Here is an 18,325-nt window from a genome sequence, read left to right as displayed (position 1 = left end):
TCGGAGTTATCGTTACGCAGACTCCGCGAGTGCACGGTTTGCGTGCCACCTGTCTTGTTTACGATTCGTATTTCTAAGCGTTATTGCACGAGACGGCACGTTGCGGGGCTTCGCAATTTTTCGCGGCGATCCAGTCTTTTTTTTTCTTTTTTTTTTATTTTGTTCGCGTGGTCCACAAAGCGAGTAAGCTCTTTCCGCGTGGACGGTGAAACCCGCGAGAGGACCGGGACAAAATCCTTCTGGTAGCGAATTGTTCGCGTGCTCGTCCACAGTCGGCGAAGAAAACAAGGGAAACTCGATTCCGCGGAAAACCGTTACGGCCGACTAAGGAAGTTTAAAAGCACATATTTAACAAATCAATTGCGAGCACTGTTTGTAATTGGATTCCCGACGAATAAACCGAATTCCATATTCCCGTGTCCCGTTCGCGTCGGTGTACGTCGAATCAATTAAATTATACGCGGCTGAAACGGCCCCCCCCCCCTGACCGTTTCGACCGAAAATTTGTATAGCACGAGTTTACCGACGCGGTCGTTGGAAAAACCCAGTCTGCAGGTTCTCGATAAATTCGACGGTGAAATATCGAACGCGTCCGAGTGCTCTTTATTACCGCAGACGCGTACCAATCGTTCCGTTTAACGCCAAGCCCGAAACCTTTCTGGAATTTGTCTACGGCCGTTTTTTTTATTTTTTTTTTGCCTTATCGAACAGTCGGAGGCACACGCGTCTCCTTTTCCGTATCGCGGCGCAAAACGCGACTGCATTCTGTTCCGTTTAATAACGATCGGTCGCTCGTTAAGGGGAATTTTAAACTAGCTCTTTTGACGCGAGTATTTTACATTTTAAATACTTCGAAATAAGCCCTTAAAAGACTTTCGGTGAAATTTCGCGGATAAGTAACGATTTTGTCGAGCTTCCACGAGAGACCGGGCTTACTTTCGACGATTTAAAATCGATGTGTTTACGAAAATTCTCGCTGTAGAGTGAAAAATTGTTGGGAAAATCCCTCGATTTTCCGTGCGACGCGAAAAGTCGTCCACCCTTAACGACTCTTTTATCGTCTACAATCGACTACGGTCGTCGTTCGCAAATTGACAGCGTCACGGCCATCGTGTTCGAAACATTGTACGCTCGTTAGAGTCGCCCGGGGCTTCTCCGTAAATTGAACCGTGACAAAAGTTTCATTATTCCGTTATTATTTGGCGAAAAGAGTGGTTATCGTCGAGGATGTCGCGCGATAGCAGCATTTGTAAAACGGATGCTAGTTACTCCGTTGAACTACATTCCCAGATATAGAGCCGGTGGTTCAAAGTAGCAGCGATTGTAGCTCCGGTGCAATCCCAATTAAATCCGCCATGGATAACATTCTGTCTCCGAACGGGATAGAAACAGTTAAGAGTATCCAGCACTCCGATAACTAGGTGAAACAGACGTCCGACAATCCTACGAACTGAATTTGAATTCCGATCCGCAAACATCCTCGAACTTGCTCGATCGGTCAGATTTCGACCATTTTTCTCTTTAACTTTCCGTATCTCGAAAATGTTAAAATCCGTCACTCGATTTCCAACCTCGTCTCAACCGGAATCGACGATACACCTTCTCGTAGCAATTGTAAATATTCCTTTCGGTGGATCGAGGCTCGCTAGCATATTTATCGCGTTACAAAACGCGAACGCGCCCCAGAAGCGTGTCCAGGGCGGTAATAATTTACAAGGAGTTAGGGCGTCGCGTTGCCAGATTCAACGCCGCCCAGATACGTACGAATGGATATTGGCCAGCCTTGTCAACGTTTTATTTATGTCTCGTTTCGTAATGTATCGATTCGCGTGGGCCAAGGTACTCGAAACCAACGTTTCGAGTAAGAATACACGCTTCTCGCGGGCGAGAAAACATCACCCAATGTACGAATTAAAAATTTTTTAGAAACCAAACGAAGGACTGAAATTTCAATTGCGAATTTTCGAATTATTTTCGCACGAAGAATCGTTGTATTTTTAGTTCCATCGCGACTCCAGCCCCACCCTTAACTTAAACTTTGTGGAAAAAATTCAACAGCGTTATCCGCGTTGCAGAGTGCCGCGTTATCGAACGAGGAACCAATGGAACGGAAGCGTTCGATCTCCAAAAGAGAAACACAACAGCTGGACGCCGCGTTGTACGCGAAATGTCGCGTGCAGATAGACGCGTCGAGGAGCGTTTATTCCCGCGAAGGGCCAGATGCACGAAAATGGGAGTGGCTGCGGGATTTCGAGGCAACGAAAACGCGCGAAGAAAGAAAATTCGAGGCTTCTTTTTAGCGCGCGATGCGTTCGCCACGCGTACCTCTAACGAGAATTCGCGTCGAATCGCCTTTGATTCCCGTTCTTCCGCGCAACGAGGGCTAAAAGAAACACACATCGCGGTGGTTTGATCCCTTTCAACGCGTTTCCAGACCAAACCCCTCAAATTGTCCACGTAAACGAAACTTCGTCCACGCAGCCTCGTTAAAATTCAAGACTCTCGGATTTATTTTCTTCTAACCTCGAGAACTTTTTTTAGTTCCCGCCTTGCATTTACGCCACTGTAAAACTATGCACCAATTCGTCGACACTTTTTTCCCGCGATCCGAGCAACCTCGAGTACGTTCGATGTGGAATTTGAACGCGTTTTGAAACGCTTCTAAAGAGAGAGAGAGGAGGAAAGAGAGTCGGTAACGAGCAAACTTCTGCAACTCCGGGTATCACGGAAAGTGCTTGTTTTCCATCGAAACTCGTACTTAACTTTTTTCCTTTTCCCCTTGGAAGCGGCCCGTGCAGTTAGAATTTTGTCTCGCGAACAATGCCGACGAATAATTATCGTCCCGCGGTTGTTTCGCTCGCTGAAAGTGTGGGCGTGCGGGAGTGGGGGATGCGGGGAAATAGAACGGAACCGCGGAAACTCGTTTGTAAATTCGTAAGGGTTGGTTACTTGGAGAAGTCGAGATCGCGGCGAGGCCAGTTGGTAACGCGCGTGCCATTCGATTCTGAGGGCAGCGTCGAGGCGAGCATTAACCCAATTAGAGATCGACGTTCGTTGGTCCGCGACCTGGTGACTCGACGACAGATTTTCGTTTGAAATTGGACCGTCCGCAGTGCAGTTAAACAGTACGCGGTATTCGATTACGGGCGTACGGGTTACTCCTAATCGGACGCGATCCTCCGCGAGGAACTATTTACAGATACTCTGCACGCAACGAAAACAAAAGACCGAAGCAGATATAATAATTGTGCAAGCAGAAGGTCTAGCGCAAAATAAACAAAACTCGAAGAACAGTGGAAGAGAAAAGAAAGAAAGAGCGCGTAAGTAAACGATCGAAGTAGAATTCCCGAGAGATCGGTTAGAGACAGATATGCTTGATCAACAATACCTTATTGCGTTCGTTGCTACGGGCAGGTGTAACATAGTGGTTGTCGTTGCACCACTCTGGAGCCAGTCCCCCGACAGCGTACGCGATTGAAAAATGAGAAAAAAAAGGCATGGACGGAAGAAACTGGCGCGTCGCGATTGGAAAATCGACGCGTCGGGACGGGCTCCAAGCTCTGCGGGTTTGTTCGCGCGTTACGGGCCAGGATCGGATCGATCGATCGTCGTTGTCGAGCAAAAGCAAAAAAGAAAGAGAGCCCCGCGCGAGTACGGCGACGGTCGCGACGAATCAACAAGAGCAAGTGAAGAGGCTAAGTAGTGCATGCTTGGCTTTCTAACAGGACATACCCAGTATGTCCATGACTCGGCCTCGTGGCTGCGCTCGTGATGCTGGCGACAGTAGTACTGGCGCCGTTTCGGTCAGACTTGGCTTGCCAGCACCGACGCCGACCACCACCACTGCCGCCGCCACCACCGCCGCCAGTATCCTCCGCGTCCCCTATCAAGAACCGAGTTCCCCACCAGCACTCTCGGTGGGCGTGCTTCCCCGCGATACTCGGAAGGGGTTCTCACGGACAGAGAGGGGTAGAAAAATGTTGCTCTCTCCCCTCGGGGAACTTCTGTAACCCACCCTCTCGCAACGACCGACAGAACCAGCCTGAAAACCGTACGCAATATTCCTGCCGGACTTTCTGCGCCCGACGCGATCCGTTTCATCCGCGAGGAACCGGTCCACGCACTGGCTGGGCGTACTGGGTGACCCACAGGGGCTGTCTTCCTCGCCCTCGCCCATCCAACGACACTGGGTCACCGAGAACGTTCTCCTAATTTACGAATATTTCGCTCGCGCGCGATCGTTCTTGAGACGATCGTCGGCTACGAGGGTCGGTCTGGTTCATCTTTCACCATTTCATCTTGCCTTTATCTTTCACCGCATTTTCAAATGGCCAGGGAACAACGACGAACGAAAACGCGAAAAGTTTCAGTCTTATCGATCGCTGCTCCGAAAGTTCGTTCAATCCGGCTGGTTGGAACGTTCGCAAAAGCCGTGAGCGGAAAAAAAGCCGTCGATGATAACGGGTTGGTGCCCCAGTCATTGTTTCCCCCCGGCGAGCCAAATGAAATTTCCACGGTGGAAAAGCCAGACGTTCGAGGGCGAAAGGGCCAACGAGGAGGTACGCGATTCTTGCACTCGAGCGAAATTGCAATTAGCAATTGCGAAAGCGTCTTGGAACGCACGCATTCCGCGTACCACGCCCGGGGAACCCATTAAGGAATATTCCTGCGCGCGAGCGAGCCTCGCTTAACGAGCGATATAATTTATTGGCTCTACTTAGAAGCCGGACTACTTGCGGTTTGTAGTTAATAGAACCGGAGACCTCCGACCCATTAACGGCACCAGGTCGAACCTGAGCTGCCACCTTGGGGCCGTGCAGGACCTACGGAGGGGCCGGTCAGTTTCGCTTTATCGTCGCGCCCCCATCGAACTTGCCCTTTGCCACCCTTTGCCAGACCCGTTCGGAGTCTCTTCGTCTCGATTCCGCTCGCTTATTGTCTGGCTTCTTGTTCATTGTCTGCCTCTATCGCCGCTTCTACCGCGCGTATATCTCCTCTCTAGACCTATTCCCGGCCCTCCTCCTCCACCCTCGCCGTTCCATTCTGCATCGGGTACGGGCTTGACAGACACCGGAGAGGAACGCGCACCCTTCGTCTTCCAGGCATCGAGAACCCGAAGATTTATCGGGCTTTTCGCGCACCCATCAGGAACGCCTACGCCCTTCCTTTTATCGGTTGAAATACGGCGACGGTATTATTTCCACGTAACGCGGAAGTTTGCCGCGACGAAGGCCAATCGGCGCGAACTTGCCTCGATAAAGAACCACCGCCGTCTTCGATACGATTCCTCGCTCGAGTCGCGATCTCGAGGCTCTACCGTAATTCGGTAATAATTCTTAATCGTTTGACCAATGAAAGTTCAATGAATCGGTTGACTTATGAGCGTTCAATGCGTGAAAAAGTTTTCCGCGCACAACTTGTGCTGGCGTCAAAATCTACAGTAGCCAAGGAGTTAAATGTGTCGTCTCTTGCGCTTCACTGGCTGCAAGGGAGATCTCCCTTTACTGGCTTCAAGACGAATCTCCCTAGTAACATTGCATCGTTAACTTTTATCCCAGTCCACCAGTGGTTCCTCGCGAAACCAACTCGGGGGCCTCTCGACGACGACGACACCCGTTGTCCGGCTAAATAGCTTCCACAGGACGAAAAGAGAATCTTGGAAGTCGAGGGCCGCGATAAACCAGTCGAGCGTATCTAAGTTACGGCGCGCGTAAGTCGAACGACTGGATCGGACCCGTGGAAACTGGAAAGCAGTGGAATCCATAAACATCGGCAATCCACTTCTCGAGGGGGTCTGGGGATCGAGAGAACTCTCGAGGCGAGGCGATCTCTCACCTGTTTACGCGAACGCTCGGCGACGTGCCCTCGTGCGTGTTCCGGCGTGTGTGCACGAGGTCTCGAGTTGGCTATCGGCTTGATAAATACAAGCGCTCGTTGAATAATGCATCGGCCGTTCCGGTACTCGGGAGTAAACAAGTAACCTAACACCGTGGCCTGGCATCGTCGGGATACTGATTCCCCTAAATCCTCCGTCTCTGTCCGGTAAATTCATCGCCGGTCAACTTTTCCGATTTCTTTGCTGCGTTTCGTCGCGCGAAATGGACGCAATTTAAATAGAACGAACCGTCGGTGCTTTAATAACAACGGGACACAGTTTATTACGCGCGTGGATACCGGATTCTCATTATGGCTGACGTCCCGCCCGTTGCCCTAATTTCTCCGCTCTGTTTGACTCTCGTTCTCTACGTTGGTTTTCCCGGTGTCGTTACCAGGCGTTTTTCTACTGTTCGGGGCACGCGTCGCGGCCCTCCACGTCGGACTTGCATCGTTTAAATCTGTACGGTTTTCGTGTAAATTTATCGTTCCTCTGTCGCGCGAGGATAATCTTGATCGTGGAACGCCACGGCACAAATTACTCGCTGGAAGGTCCGCGGAATTTCTTTATCGCGCGATAACAAATCAACCGAATGGAAGAAACGTTTGGTGGATTTAGCCGAGGAGATTTTTGTCCCCAAGAAAAGGAGAAATGGAATTTAAGCCGTTTTAACGTTCTCTTGCGGATTAAGGTGTTCGTTTTGGCATCGAATGTTAGTATGACACCGACACCCCAGAGAACGGGGATACCGTCGATGTCGGAAACAACGATATCGGTATCGTCTTTAGCGTTCGCGTTAAACGAGCCAGCGCCCGAATCAATGTTTCCAAAGGAGTGCCGCGATCACGATATTATCGAATATGGTTTGATTTTGGTCTTGGAAAATTTTTACTCTCCCTTGGCTATCTTTCACAAATAATTTTCCAAACGTATGCTATTTAATTCTGTTTAAATTTAAACGTAAATGTAAAAATGCGTTGATTTTAATAAGACTCGATGACGAGCGAGTGGCCTCACGTTCGTAATTGTACCGGGAATGGGTTAATTATCAAATGCAAAATATCGAGGAGCGTCGGTGGGGTAGAAAATGGACGATATTTTGTTTGTAATCGGTACGCGACGAGTGTCCCGGCGGTCGCGAGTATCCAGATGGAACCGTGATGGCATCGCGTTCGCGTTAACGAGATAATTTCACGTCGTCAGGGATATTAAGCCGTTTCGGTAATTGCAGACGTTAATAACGATAGACGCGTTGATGGAACACCGGTAATCCGTGTCTCGGAATACTAAACGGGACGGACACGCGCCCGTACGCGACGTACTCGTCCAATTCTGTAAACACTCGGACGCAATCAACGCAAGATAGCGGGACGCGAATTACGGACGAATTCCGCCGCACTTGGCACCGGTAAATATTTACTCTGTCGCGACAAAAGTACCGAGTACGCTTATTTCGAGATTTCGATCGACCCTACCCCCCCGTCACCCAGGTTCTCCGTTCTCCGACGCCAATTATCTCTAATTAGACGTTGCCCCGAGCTATTAGGAGCCACGCGACTCGGCAAACACCTACTCATTATCGACGCGACGTTCACCCTCTAACTCTACCTTTCGAAGAAGCAATCTTTCGAAGACCACGCGGAGTAAATTGGTTCCATTCTACGTGGTTTCATACTTTGACTCGTACGCCCTAAATAACACGTTCATCTTTCGTACAGGGCTGGAATTCGACACCAGCAGTTCACTGGCTCCCAGGGGGTGATAGAAACGTTCAACCAACGAATCACGTGGTTCATTTTACGAATCATTACCTCTGATGTGATAGTTCGCTTTGAACCATAAATGGGCGATCGTACGGGTTAAATAAATGAATAAATAAATGTCCAGGTGGTTGGAGGAATCACGGGGAGCCGAAGACTCCCCAGTAATTCGGTTTAATATCGTCTGGGGGGTCGGCTAGGCTGAATTGTCGAGGATCGTCGTCGTCCTGGTCGGACTCCAGGCAGTCCTGCTGCCAATCATTATCTCGATGGTATGCAGACATACCACCGCGTGCGAAACCGGGTATGCGGGGGCTTCCTGGGAGACGACGGTCTACTAGGCCGGGTCGATGAGGGAATACGTCGGCAAAGGGGCTGCGTCCGGGAATGAGAAGGGGCGACAAAGCCTGGGATCGCTATATTGGCATACCAACGGCCGCTGATATGGGAATACTTTAAGAACAACTTTATAGTAGACGAACACGGCTGAATCGAGACCATCGAGACGCTCTTTTTCCCGCTCGTTGTCCACCTTATTTCCCTCCGTTTTGCATTTCGATTCCCCCCTACTACCCTACTTTTTCGAAATTCCCGACAAATGGCGCGAAAGTAGATCGAGATCCTAGCGGCGATAAAACAGATCCACCCAAAAGGGAACGTCTCCTTCCTTTCGCTTATTTTCTCTCGGAACACACCGTTCACCGTCTGTTTCGTTCCGCGGAGAAAGCAGCCCGTACGAGAATGCGTCTTCCAATCGTATTCTTAAACTTTTCGAGTGTTCGAGTTCGCAAAGTTACGCAGCCGGCGCAGAATTAATATTGTCGAATTAACTTCGAACGACGATCTACGCGACGCCGGCACCAGCGTAGAGAGAATTTAACTCGAACGTATGACGTCGGATAAGGTGTCGCGCGCTTCTTATTGCGCACCGTAGTCGGAACATCTACGAGAACTTACACCCGGCAATTCGGTCCACCGGCCGGGAAATTCTTCCTATAAACGCACGCACCTTGTACCGACGGAATCCCGTTAGTTTATATTCGCGTTAAATTGAGTCGTGATGCGATCGACCGTTTCGTTTGATCGCTGTCGTTCCTCGCTGCCCCCGATAAAACGAAGACTTTAACACTAGATTTACGGGGACGTTCGTTGCACATATTTTTCTCCAAACCCGTTACGCTCACAGTCACGTAAAAATGCTGTTTTTCTTTTATTTAGAATCGCGTAAATCGCTAACAAATAATATTTACGCGTTCCTCATCTTATAAGTGTTCACTGTATTGTTCGTACATTTTTTATTTTCACGAGAACCGGTAATAGGCTATCTTACCGGTTGGTAAAGTGTTAAATATGGAATCTGACAAATTTATCGAGTCTCGAATTCTTTTAGGGGCTCGTTTAGTGTAAATAGAAGCGTAAGAGTGGCGAAGATTAGGAGAAAAGGTAGCGATAGGCGTACGGATGCAAAGCGTTTCTCGCGACTGGTAATCGAATCAGCGTTGTTCGATGGGAGGGGAGGCTGCATCGGTGAAAGCAATTTGTTCTATCCACCGTCTAAATAGCTCTGGTCATTTAATTTCACGTCGAGCGACCGATCGAGCGGTTCTCCGACTACATTGTGCCGGGATGATCCCCTTAAGGAGGGCTCAATCGTCCTCCTAATTGCCGGTTGCCTTTCTTTTTCTCGTTCGCGGGTAACTCGGTCGGCGCGCCGTTTCTTCTCCAACCTCCGCTTCTCCTACTCGAGCGACTCTCCTTTTGACTTGTTCTTCCCTTGCCTTTTTCCATCTCGCGGCCTGTCATTCCTCGCTCGGGATCGATTTAGCGGCAGCTGAATCGAGGACGCGGAAAAAGTGAGAAGCAAAGAGTCGTCGCCGAGCGAGGGAGCGAAGGAATCGAGGGCGGGGAAAACGGAGCTTGGTTTCCACGCTTACATACCCGATGGGGAACTCTTTTATCGAGAAATCGAAGGAGCCGTAGCGCCGCGACGCCCGAACGAGAGGGACAAAGGGAGAGTTAAGAGGCACGGTCCGAGGAGGAAACGGAACGGACAGAGGCGGAATCAAGGTGGAAAGGTAAATAAAGAGCGGGCTCGGGCGCAGAAATTGTACGCTCGAGGAACCGAGGGGAAATTTCGAGCAACCGACGGGTTTCAATGGAGGGAGGACGAGGAAGCAACGAGACTGGAAGAGATAAACCTTCCCGCGGATATTTAGAGAAGCCGTGGTGGTTCGCCTTTCGTCGACCGTAACACACGGTTGAACCAAAAAAAGCAACCGGCGAGGGTGGAGCAAGAGTCGCCGTGGAAGAAGAAGAGGAATAAGAAGGAAGCTCTTGCAGCGGAACTAACAGCAGCTTACCATCGGGGGAATAGAATCGTGGAAGTCCGCTCACGTCGCGCGAGCCACGCCACCAGCCATTTTACTGTAAATCAGCCTTAAACCAGCCCGGGCAGCTTACAATCAAACGTACTTAGCCGACCTTCCACGGAGTCTCGCGGATAAAGTGGCCGAAGACGAAAGCGGAATATATCCAGCGATCATAAAGCACGCGTTACTTCGCACCCTTCTTTCCTACCGATCGCTCAACTTTCTCCTTCGTCTTTCCGTGGAACGCGTACGCCGACATGCCCGACGGAAGTGGTCTTAAATGCGACACGTCGTACGTTACGATTCCCTCAAGCCTCGCCCTTCGCGTCGCCCTCAGCCTCGATCCTCGATCCCCTCGATCGTCGCCGGTTTTACGGTCCAGCTCGAAAAATTCCAACGAGCCGTGTCGCCGTGAACGAATTTGCCACGGGAACCGACGAGAATTATTATGTTTCTGTTCCCCGTCGAGCTCGATTGCCAGCTTCCGGTACCTCTCGACGCCGAGTTTTCGACCGTTTCCGCGCGTTTCGGTTCGGATTCGCGGTTTTATCGCGAGATTTAACGCGCGACGGATAAACTTTACCGTTTCCGGTCGTTCGCACTTCGCGTCGATTCGTACGAATACGTGGCAACGACAATGTTGGTTTATTAACGCGGAGCGCAATTTGAATGGATAAAATTTATGCGGACGTTGCCAGATAAATGCTAGTAAATTAGCACGAAAGCAGAATCGAAGTACTTGTTGATCGCGAGAAACATCAACTTTTACGCAAATTTGGTTGACTATGCAAGGTGAAATAAAAAAAAGAAGGTGTTGAGTAGATTGAGAGAAACATGGCGTCGCGAGCGGTGAAAATTACGATGCGCCCGGCTAGAGTAATTAGCCAGCGGTGGAAATTTGTAATTGCATTTGTGGGACCGGTCGATGTCGCATTCGCTTTGTAAGAGCGCTTTCGAGAGCGCGAAAACTGGCTCAAAGGCAGTCAGAAGCTACCCACCGTTCGTAAGACCAATAGAAAACGAAGTTGCCTAAAGTTATTCTTTTTGTGGACAGTAAAAATTTTAATGAACCGCGGAAATGGACAGGTTATTTACGCAAAGTGTTGCAATTCTACTTAATTTACCATTGCATCAAAGGGCATAATAATTTCAAAAAATAAAAACTATATAATGCAGCTTATTAAATGCGTTAACAATAGAACAGAATGTTTCGCGAAGGTCCGAGCCAAAAGCGAAGGGAAAGTTCGTAACACTTTGGCCCATCGATCCCTAATTTTCGAATAAATTTCAAGGATGACCGTTACGTAAGTTTAACGAGATTAATTTCCCGCGCGTTATCGTGAATTTCCATATGACTTCCTCGCAGAAGGTTTGGCCGGTCTAACACGATAACCGGGATTAGAAGGGACCGTTCCGAGGGCTGTACAAGCTTAAACGGAATACGTTAAAGGGTGCAACGATTCGGATTAGAAAGGGTCTAATTGGCGCTCGTCCTTGCAGCGAATGTCGCGACTATTTCGAAGCTGCGCCCATTGTTCGATTTTCCTCGAGTAAAGAAATGGTCGCGTGGAAGTATCGCCACGAGCGACGAGAGATTCGCGTCGAAGTTGACGCGTAAGGACAAGGTGGTCGATGGCCCTGGAAAGATACGAGAACGGAGTACAGAGTGGTAAGCAAATTCGCGAGAGAAAAGTCGTTAGGGACGTGCAGATAACCCGGTATCTTTGCAAACGACAACAAGAACGAACAGCAGGAAACACGAGAAACGCGCACTCCGGCTCGCGGTATTCGAATTTCACCGAGAACTCGAGGAAATATCGCGCAACGAGAACGGGAAAACATTTTTCTTGGAAACGACCGCGACACGATTCTCCGCGCCGTTGGAATCATTTATTTATCGACGGTGCATCTTGTTCTCGATCGATGAAACGCGTAGCGTGATCGTCGGCCCGAAGGTAAACGCGAAATCCAAACTTTTCTAGGAAAATTTTCCCGGACCAATTACCCTGCGCTCGTTTCGCCAGAGTAGCAAACAATATTCAATTTTCCCAACATTTTCTTTTGCTTTCTTTCGTTTAATCGCGTCGCAGTTGATTGGGCGCTTTGTGCTCGGCTCGCGCCGTGCACGTGGCACAAATTACCGAAGTAATTACAGAGGCGGGGGGGGGCGGGTGGACGCGAGGGAAGCATCGGGGAACGTGTTTTCCTTTTGCGCGTTTGCGGCGACCTGTTTCGCGTTTCGTTCGCCTCTCTGATCGATCGACGCCCATGGAATTTATGTAAATAACGAGTGCCGGTCCCAATAGTACTCGAGGCATTCCTTTTTAACAAATAAGCGAACGGGAAATTGGAATGCAATTTGGAATGCATCGGTATGCGTCCCTTTTGAAGCGAACGATTCGAACCTTCTCTGTTCGTAGTACCAATTCCTCCAGGAAGACTAGCTATCGAATTAGAGACTCGAAATTAAACTCGATGCTCGAGGCCGCGCGCAACCTGCTCGCAAACTTTCACCCGCCGCGTACGAAAGACGCATCGAAAAGTTTGAGAATGTTCACGGCGGTTCAAGAACGCTCCATTCGCTAACGATCCAATATCTATGGCTCACGCTCGTCTACACTGTCTTTTCTCTCAATCGAGCTGCGTCAAACCTGTCAAATTGCGAAATAAACACCGATGGACGAGTTCCTCGCTTCTTAGATGAATGTTCAAACTATCGACAACGAGTTCTCGACCCGAAAGTCGATCGTACGTTTCAAAATCTCGAGGGAAATTTAAATTTCGCCGGGGAAACGAAGCGAGTCGCGCGTCTGTCCGTTTTTCCGTCGCTAAACAACGTGATTTTTCTCGTCCATCGACACCGTCCGGACGACGAACAAAAAGCGTGTCCGAGATAAAGATAAAATTGACGGGAGGCGGTCGACGTCCGGACGTAAATGCCGTTCTTCGAGACGTTATCGCGACCAGGCATTACAAGATAAATAGTTTTCATCGGACTGCATCGTAAATCTTCGAGGAGGATTCCTCCTCGCCGCCCGGAGAAGATCCCCGGTGACGCAACCTGGGATCTCCCCAATTCTATCAAACGTCTTGGAACCAACGAAAAAACTCCTGACACCGGGGATCCTTCGAGGATCGGGACACGGTTTGTATTAAATTCGCCTATCGTCGGGTAGTGGAGGTCGGCGAAGAGCGTCGATTGGTTCGCGTGGATCCGCATCGCGACGCTCGTTTTTTTTGAATCTTTACGAGATTCTGCCGGGAGATTTCGAGATTTCGGTGGCAACGCTTTAACGGGACCCTCGTCTAATAATCGTGGAGCTCCCCGATGGACGGGCCAGCGAAAATCCCCGCGATAAAGACGCGCCGCGCCGCGGCGGCGGAAGCCCGGGTAACCCCGATTTACTAAGCAGCGGACCAGGGCTGCGGAGGGGCTGCATGTGCAGGATTTTGGCCGGTTGCCAGTTACGGCACTGCGGATGTCGATGGTGACACGAGCTAGCAGGGGCTGGCGGGGCTTCGTTCCCTCGGAAGAGCCAGCTGCTCGGCCGCGAGAATCCATCCGGACTACGGGCAGCGTACCTGCGTGCCCGTCGACGTCGAAAAATCATATTTTAGTCTCTATACCCGGTAGAATCGATCCACCGTTTCTCGTTGTCGATTGCACCGCGAAACGTCATGAAAAACGGACCCGGGACCGACGTTATTGAAATTCGCGATACCGCTGCGCTTATTTCGCGGGGGTGGTGGTCCACGTTGGGCGTGGTCCGGGTCTCGAGACCACGTCGAGAAGAACTACACTCGAGAAACGAGCTTTCATTATGTATTTTAGCTTCAAGATTCTGTTCCAATAATTTGATCGGTACGTTCGATTCCCGAACTGCGAAAAGAGTGGATTTTTATACAAATAGCGGTGCTTGCACAATATTGGAATAATTGCAGCTTTTGCATCTCGAAAATCGTTTCCCCCGCGAGAAATGCGTAATCGAGGCTCGCCGGAACGGTCGTCGTATTTTTTCATCTCGGTTTTACGAGGCTCTGGGGGATCGGTGCTCCCTGACCGAAAGCCAAAGCTGCCGTTTACTCGTAGCCTGACTAGCAGCTAACAACAGGCGTGCGCAAATGCGTGTGCTTGCCATACAGACGTTAATTGCCAATCTAGCGCCCCGATAAATGCACTCGTTTCGCGCGTTACAAATTTCGCGTTCATTACTCGCCCTGGTTCCATTCATTCTACGCACTATAGAGTGGTATCTAGGAGAAGAGGTCATCTTAGTTTCCATTGAACCTAAACCGTATATAATGGCGAGGGGGTAGTTTCTAGACTCGTCATCAGAGGACTACGATCAACCTTTCTCTCTCGCAAGTGCTCGACTAATCATTTAATGTTTCAGCGTCTTCCCACTCCTTTCTCCTGCTATCTTACGCGTTTTCAAGGCATTGCAAATACGAGTTTGATCTTGCATAGTGATCGTATCCTATTATTATTAGTAAAGGGGTGTGTTTTGAACATACGAATAAACAGTATTGGTGGTGGGTGCGCAACTGAAAGGACAGTTCCCACACTCGTCGACAGGGGGCTACAGCTCAACCCTTCTCTCTCACAAGTGTTTCTCTCTTTCTCCTGCTATCTCACACCTCTTCGACGAAAGATTGCAAACACTGAAAATAATAAATAGCGTCCCCAATAGCTATCTTAGGACCGTTTAAAAATTAGTTTCCGGGCTACAACGATCAGTGTGGGGAAATTCCGTTGGGGGAAACTGGTAGAAGGAATTCCGGGAGAAAAGTTTGTCTCGTTTATCCGGTCCTTTATCCCAAGAGGATTACCTTCTAGGCGAGCAGGTTTTGGTGCGCCTTAAAGCGAGAGATCCCTCGTCGATGGGAATTACCGTTAATCGAGATTATGTAAACTATTTGTTCGTTCGATGTTAATGGACGGTCCCGGGCGGATATCCGTGGTCGCGATTATACCATCGTCAGCGGTATCGTTTCGTCGGTCTGGAAACTATGCAAACGTTAGATCGGGGCCCCCGGAATCTCATATTCGAAACTAAACCGCGTTCGCGGTAGATATACTTTATTAAATTGTACGTGGCAGCTAATATTTACATTTAGCTTTGCGCGGGCGTTCCCTGTATTAAATCGAATTGCCGGGGCGGTTCGCCGGTGCCGCGCGGCGACGAATTTTCGTACGCGCGCTATCTCGGTTCAGCCGCGCGCGGCCGACGATTATGTCCCTCGGTTTAGCAGTTTCTTCATTTGGATCCGCGTGTACGGTACCAATTCCGCAATTAGCCGCCGCGGAATCAGATTGTTTGCGCGGCGATAACACCCATTTCGCGTTCGCTTTTGCGTACGACCGCGGCGCGCGAGTATTTCCAATCGAATAAATCGTTTATTTCCGTTGGTGCCGGAAGAAACATCGATACTTTGAAACCGTCCTCGGGAAAAGTTACGACCATTGGCTGCGGCTCGAGAGAAGGTCCTGCGAATTTTGGTCCTGCGGTCCAGAACGCAGGTTTCAAATTACATAGGATTTTCCTCGGCTCGCCTTCATGAATATGCACCGGCCGTCGCATCGAAAAAAGGAAACACACCGTTCTTCTGCATATGCATTCGAATCCTCGCCCGTCCCCGCACGGCTTTGGCGATATAATAATTTTTATCCCGTCGTTCGCCAACCTGTCGCGGCCGGTTCGCTTTTACGTCCCTGCTCGCGATTGAACGCTTCGAAATTGGTTTCTTTTAAACACCTTGTACGTGTGTGTTTAACTATATCTTTTCGGAGGGAAAAATTGTTGCGTTGCAAAGTCCTTTTCTTCGGAGAAAAAATCATTTGGAAAGTTAACCACTTGCCATGCAATAACGAGCCTGACTCGTCGCAAGTTTAACAATCATGAGGCTACTCAGTCATCATCAAATCTTATACAGGGTGTTCGGCCACCCCTGGGAACAATTTTAATTGTAGATTCTTGATTGAGGCTTCGTTTTTAAAATTAAATTAAAAAATTTCAAATCATTTTGAAAAAATTATTCTCGGTTGCGGGGGTCAATTACAATCATTTTTGGTCGATAGACGTACCCCCGAAATCCTACGCGGTTTCGAGAAAAAAAATTCCTTAGCGAAAGTCTAACGCGAGGCTAGAAATGTCGCTCCGAAATTTAATAACTTCTGAACGGATTGGAGGGTTTTAATGATTCATTTGCTAGCTCGAGGTAGGTGTACTATTTAAGATAAAAACGAGTTGAAAAGTGCCAGAAACCTGCGTTAATCCTCGCAGGTTAAAAACTCGATCGATGGGAATACGGTCGTTCGACAAGTAATAAATTAAGCTCGATTACCGCCCCTGCAGGGCAAATATTATCCGTTAACGGCGAGTCTACTGCGGACGGACGTCGCGTAGCGCATTTGCGGCGCAATCTTGCTAATTACTCAAATATAAGGGCACAACGGGATACGCTTAATCCCAGGAGGTCGTTTCAAACGACGGACGAACGAGGAGAGAGAGGGAGAGAGAGCGTGGCGCTCTTCGTGTAATTAGAATTTAAAAGCGACAGCTAGATTCGGAAAGGAGTAATGCTCGTCCCGCAGTTTCGGACGAATTACAAACGAGTAAAGCACCGGGGACCTAATTACTACGGGCGTGTATCGCGAACAGAACGCCAAACGTTTATCCGTTCGGATTTTGTTGCTCGCGTATCGTTCCTCCCTCTGTAATTCAAATATATTTTTTTTCTCGTACGCGGGAAGAGCGGAACGCGCGAACCCGAATTACCATCGTGCATTAGAGGATGTTCCCCTCGAAAAACGGAGCTTTCTCGAAAGGAATTTATCTTGTCGAGAGAGACTACCCTCTTCTGCCGTGATATTCGGCTAGCTCTGTACAGACCGTTCTCCCCGCTCAATTCTTTTGCTCTTTCCGTTCGGAGGAGCTGTCCCGGTATCAGCTCTTTTCGGAATCCCGGTGAAAAATGGTTCCAGCGAGAAAAAAAACTAAGCGAGACGAAAATAACGGAGAAACGCGTTAGCCTCGAGGAATTAATATTCGTTTCGGTCAGGTTTAACGCCTAAGGTACAAGTGGCTCGAAATATCGAAGGTTCTTCAATTTTTCAAGCCACTTGCCAAATAAAAAACGCTCGTCTTTTCGAGCCAGCCACGCTCGACCGACCGAGCAGACGTCCTGCTTATCTTCTCGACGCCAGACTCCCGGACACAATAACGAATCTTTCACACTCGAACCGATACAATCCCATCGAGCGTCTAACGGGGAACGGATCGTCGCGACGTCTTCGACGCCATTTACCCCTCGAGGCCGCTTATAACGTATTACCGCGGTCGCGGTAAATATGTCTCACGAGCGTATCCGCTAGCGCGAGTGCATCCCTGCGGAAACGCGATAGTCCCGTGGAATCTGCTCGCGCGTTCCCACGCATCGTTGATCGCCCGGCGAAAATTCTATATTTTCTCGTTCGAACTGGCCGCGAGGCGTCCGCGAGAAACCCGGTTAACGAGATTTATCCGGAAGGCGTTCTCCCCGTTTTCTTTCGTTTCACGGACGACCACCCTTTCGTTCGAGGCGTCGACGTCGAGGCGTCCCCGTTCCGATTATTCGCGGTCGGTCGTTCTCATCTCGAAAAGTGGTGGAATGTTAAGGTAATGGATCCGTCGGAAACGCGAGCACCCGGGTCGATTAAGAAGCACTTGGAAGGAATTACGGGGGCAAGTGCAGCCACGTGCATGTTTCGGTTAGTCGACGGTCGACCGAACGAAGAATCGAGCGAAGTGCTCTTACCTCGATCGACTTCTATTCGAGCAATATTGCTGGCTGCAAAAACAACGCTGCCGACGAGAGACCCTAAATGGACTCGATCGGTCGCGCATCCGCCCGTTACTTTAACCACCTCGCTCTCCTTCGAAAATCGCACTTTGCCCCCGTCGACGAATTTCACCGGCTAATCGGCGTCACCCTGGAAACCACGCTTCCAACCAACGCTCGAGAAAAAGATCTTCGCGAATTCGTTTCGCGTCGAATTGAATCCGAGGACGAGTCATCCGGCAGACCGTGGAACGTGTAACGACAGACCCCAGGTGCTCCCTTTTTCCATCGACCGACGGGGAACGAACACCGGAGGAATTCCTCCTTCGGGATTGTTTTTGCCCGGTAACGCGCTCGAGATGGACCGACGCGTTGTCCCTGGGCTTTCCAGTATCAGCTTTTACGTCGTCGGTTTCAAGCTCCGTTGGAAATTGGAAAATTCGATTTTCAGACCCAACGAACGGATCATTTTACGGCCGGTTCACCCCCCGTTCGACGAC

The 18,325-nt window shown here is 49.6% G+C and overlaps 1 protein-coding gene across 2 annotated transcripts in view; it reads right to left on the bottom strand.

Annotated features, from left to right (window-relative positions):
* Positions 1-18,325, bottom strand: part of LOC122405558 (complexin) — a 205,105-nt gene that overhangs the window by 39,724 nt on the left and 147,056 nt on the right. Inside the window, exon 1 of one of the 2 annotated variants that reach the window (XM_043410425.1) lies at positions 3,733-3,828. The exons of the other annotated variant lie outside the window; for it this stretch is intronic. Within the exon in view, the coding sequence (XP_043266360.1) occupies positions 3,733-3,745 (13 nt within the window). The 5' untranslated portion in view covers positions 3,746-3,828. Of the gene's footprint in view, positions 1-3,732; positions 3,829-18,325 lie in introns of those variants that run through there. 2 annotated transcript variants of the gene reach the window in all.

The sequence above is a fragment of the Colletes gigas genome, unplaced genomic scaffold (assembly GCF_013123115.1).
Source record: "Colletes gigas isolate AHSC1104 unplaced genomic scaffold, ASM1312311v1 Colletes_gigas_Sc00004, whole genome shotgun sequence".
Taxonomy (NCBI): Eukaryota; Metazoa; Arthropoda; class Insecta; order Hymenoptera; family Colletidae; genus Colletes; species Colletes gigas.
The sequence above is the reverse complement of the archived record's forward strand: the minus strand, read 5'-3'. Positions and strand labels throughout refer to the sequence as shown.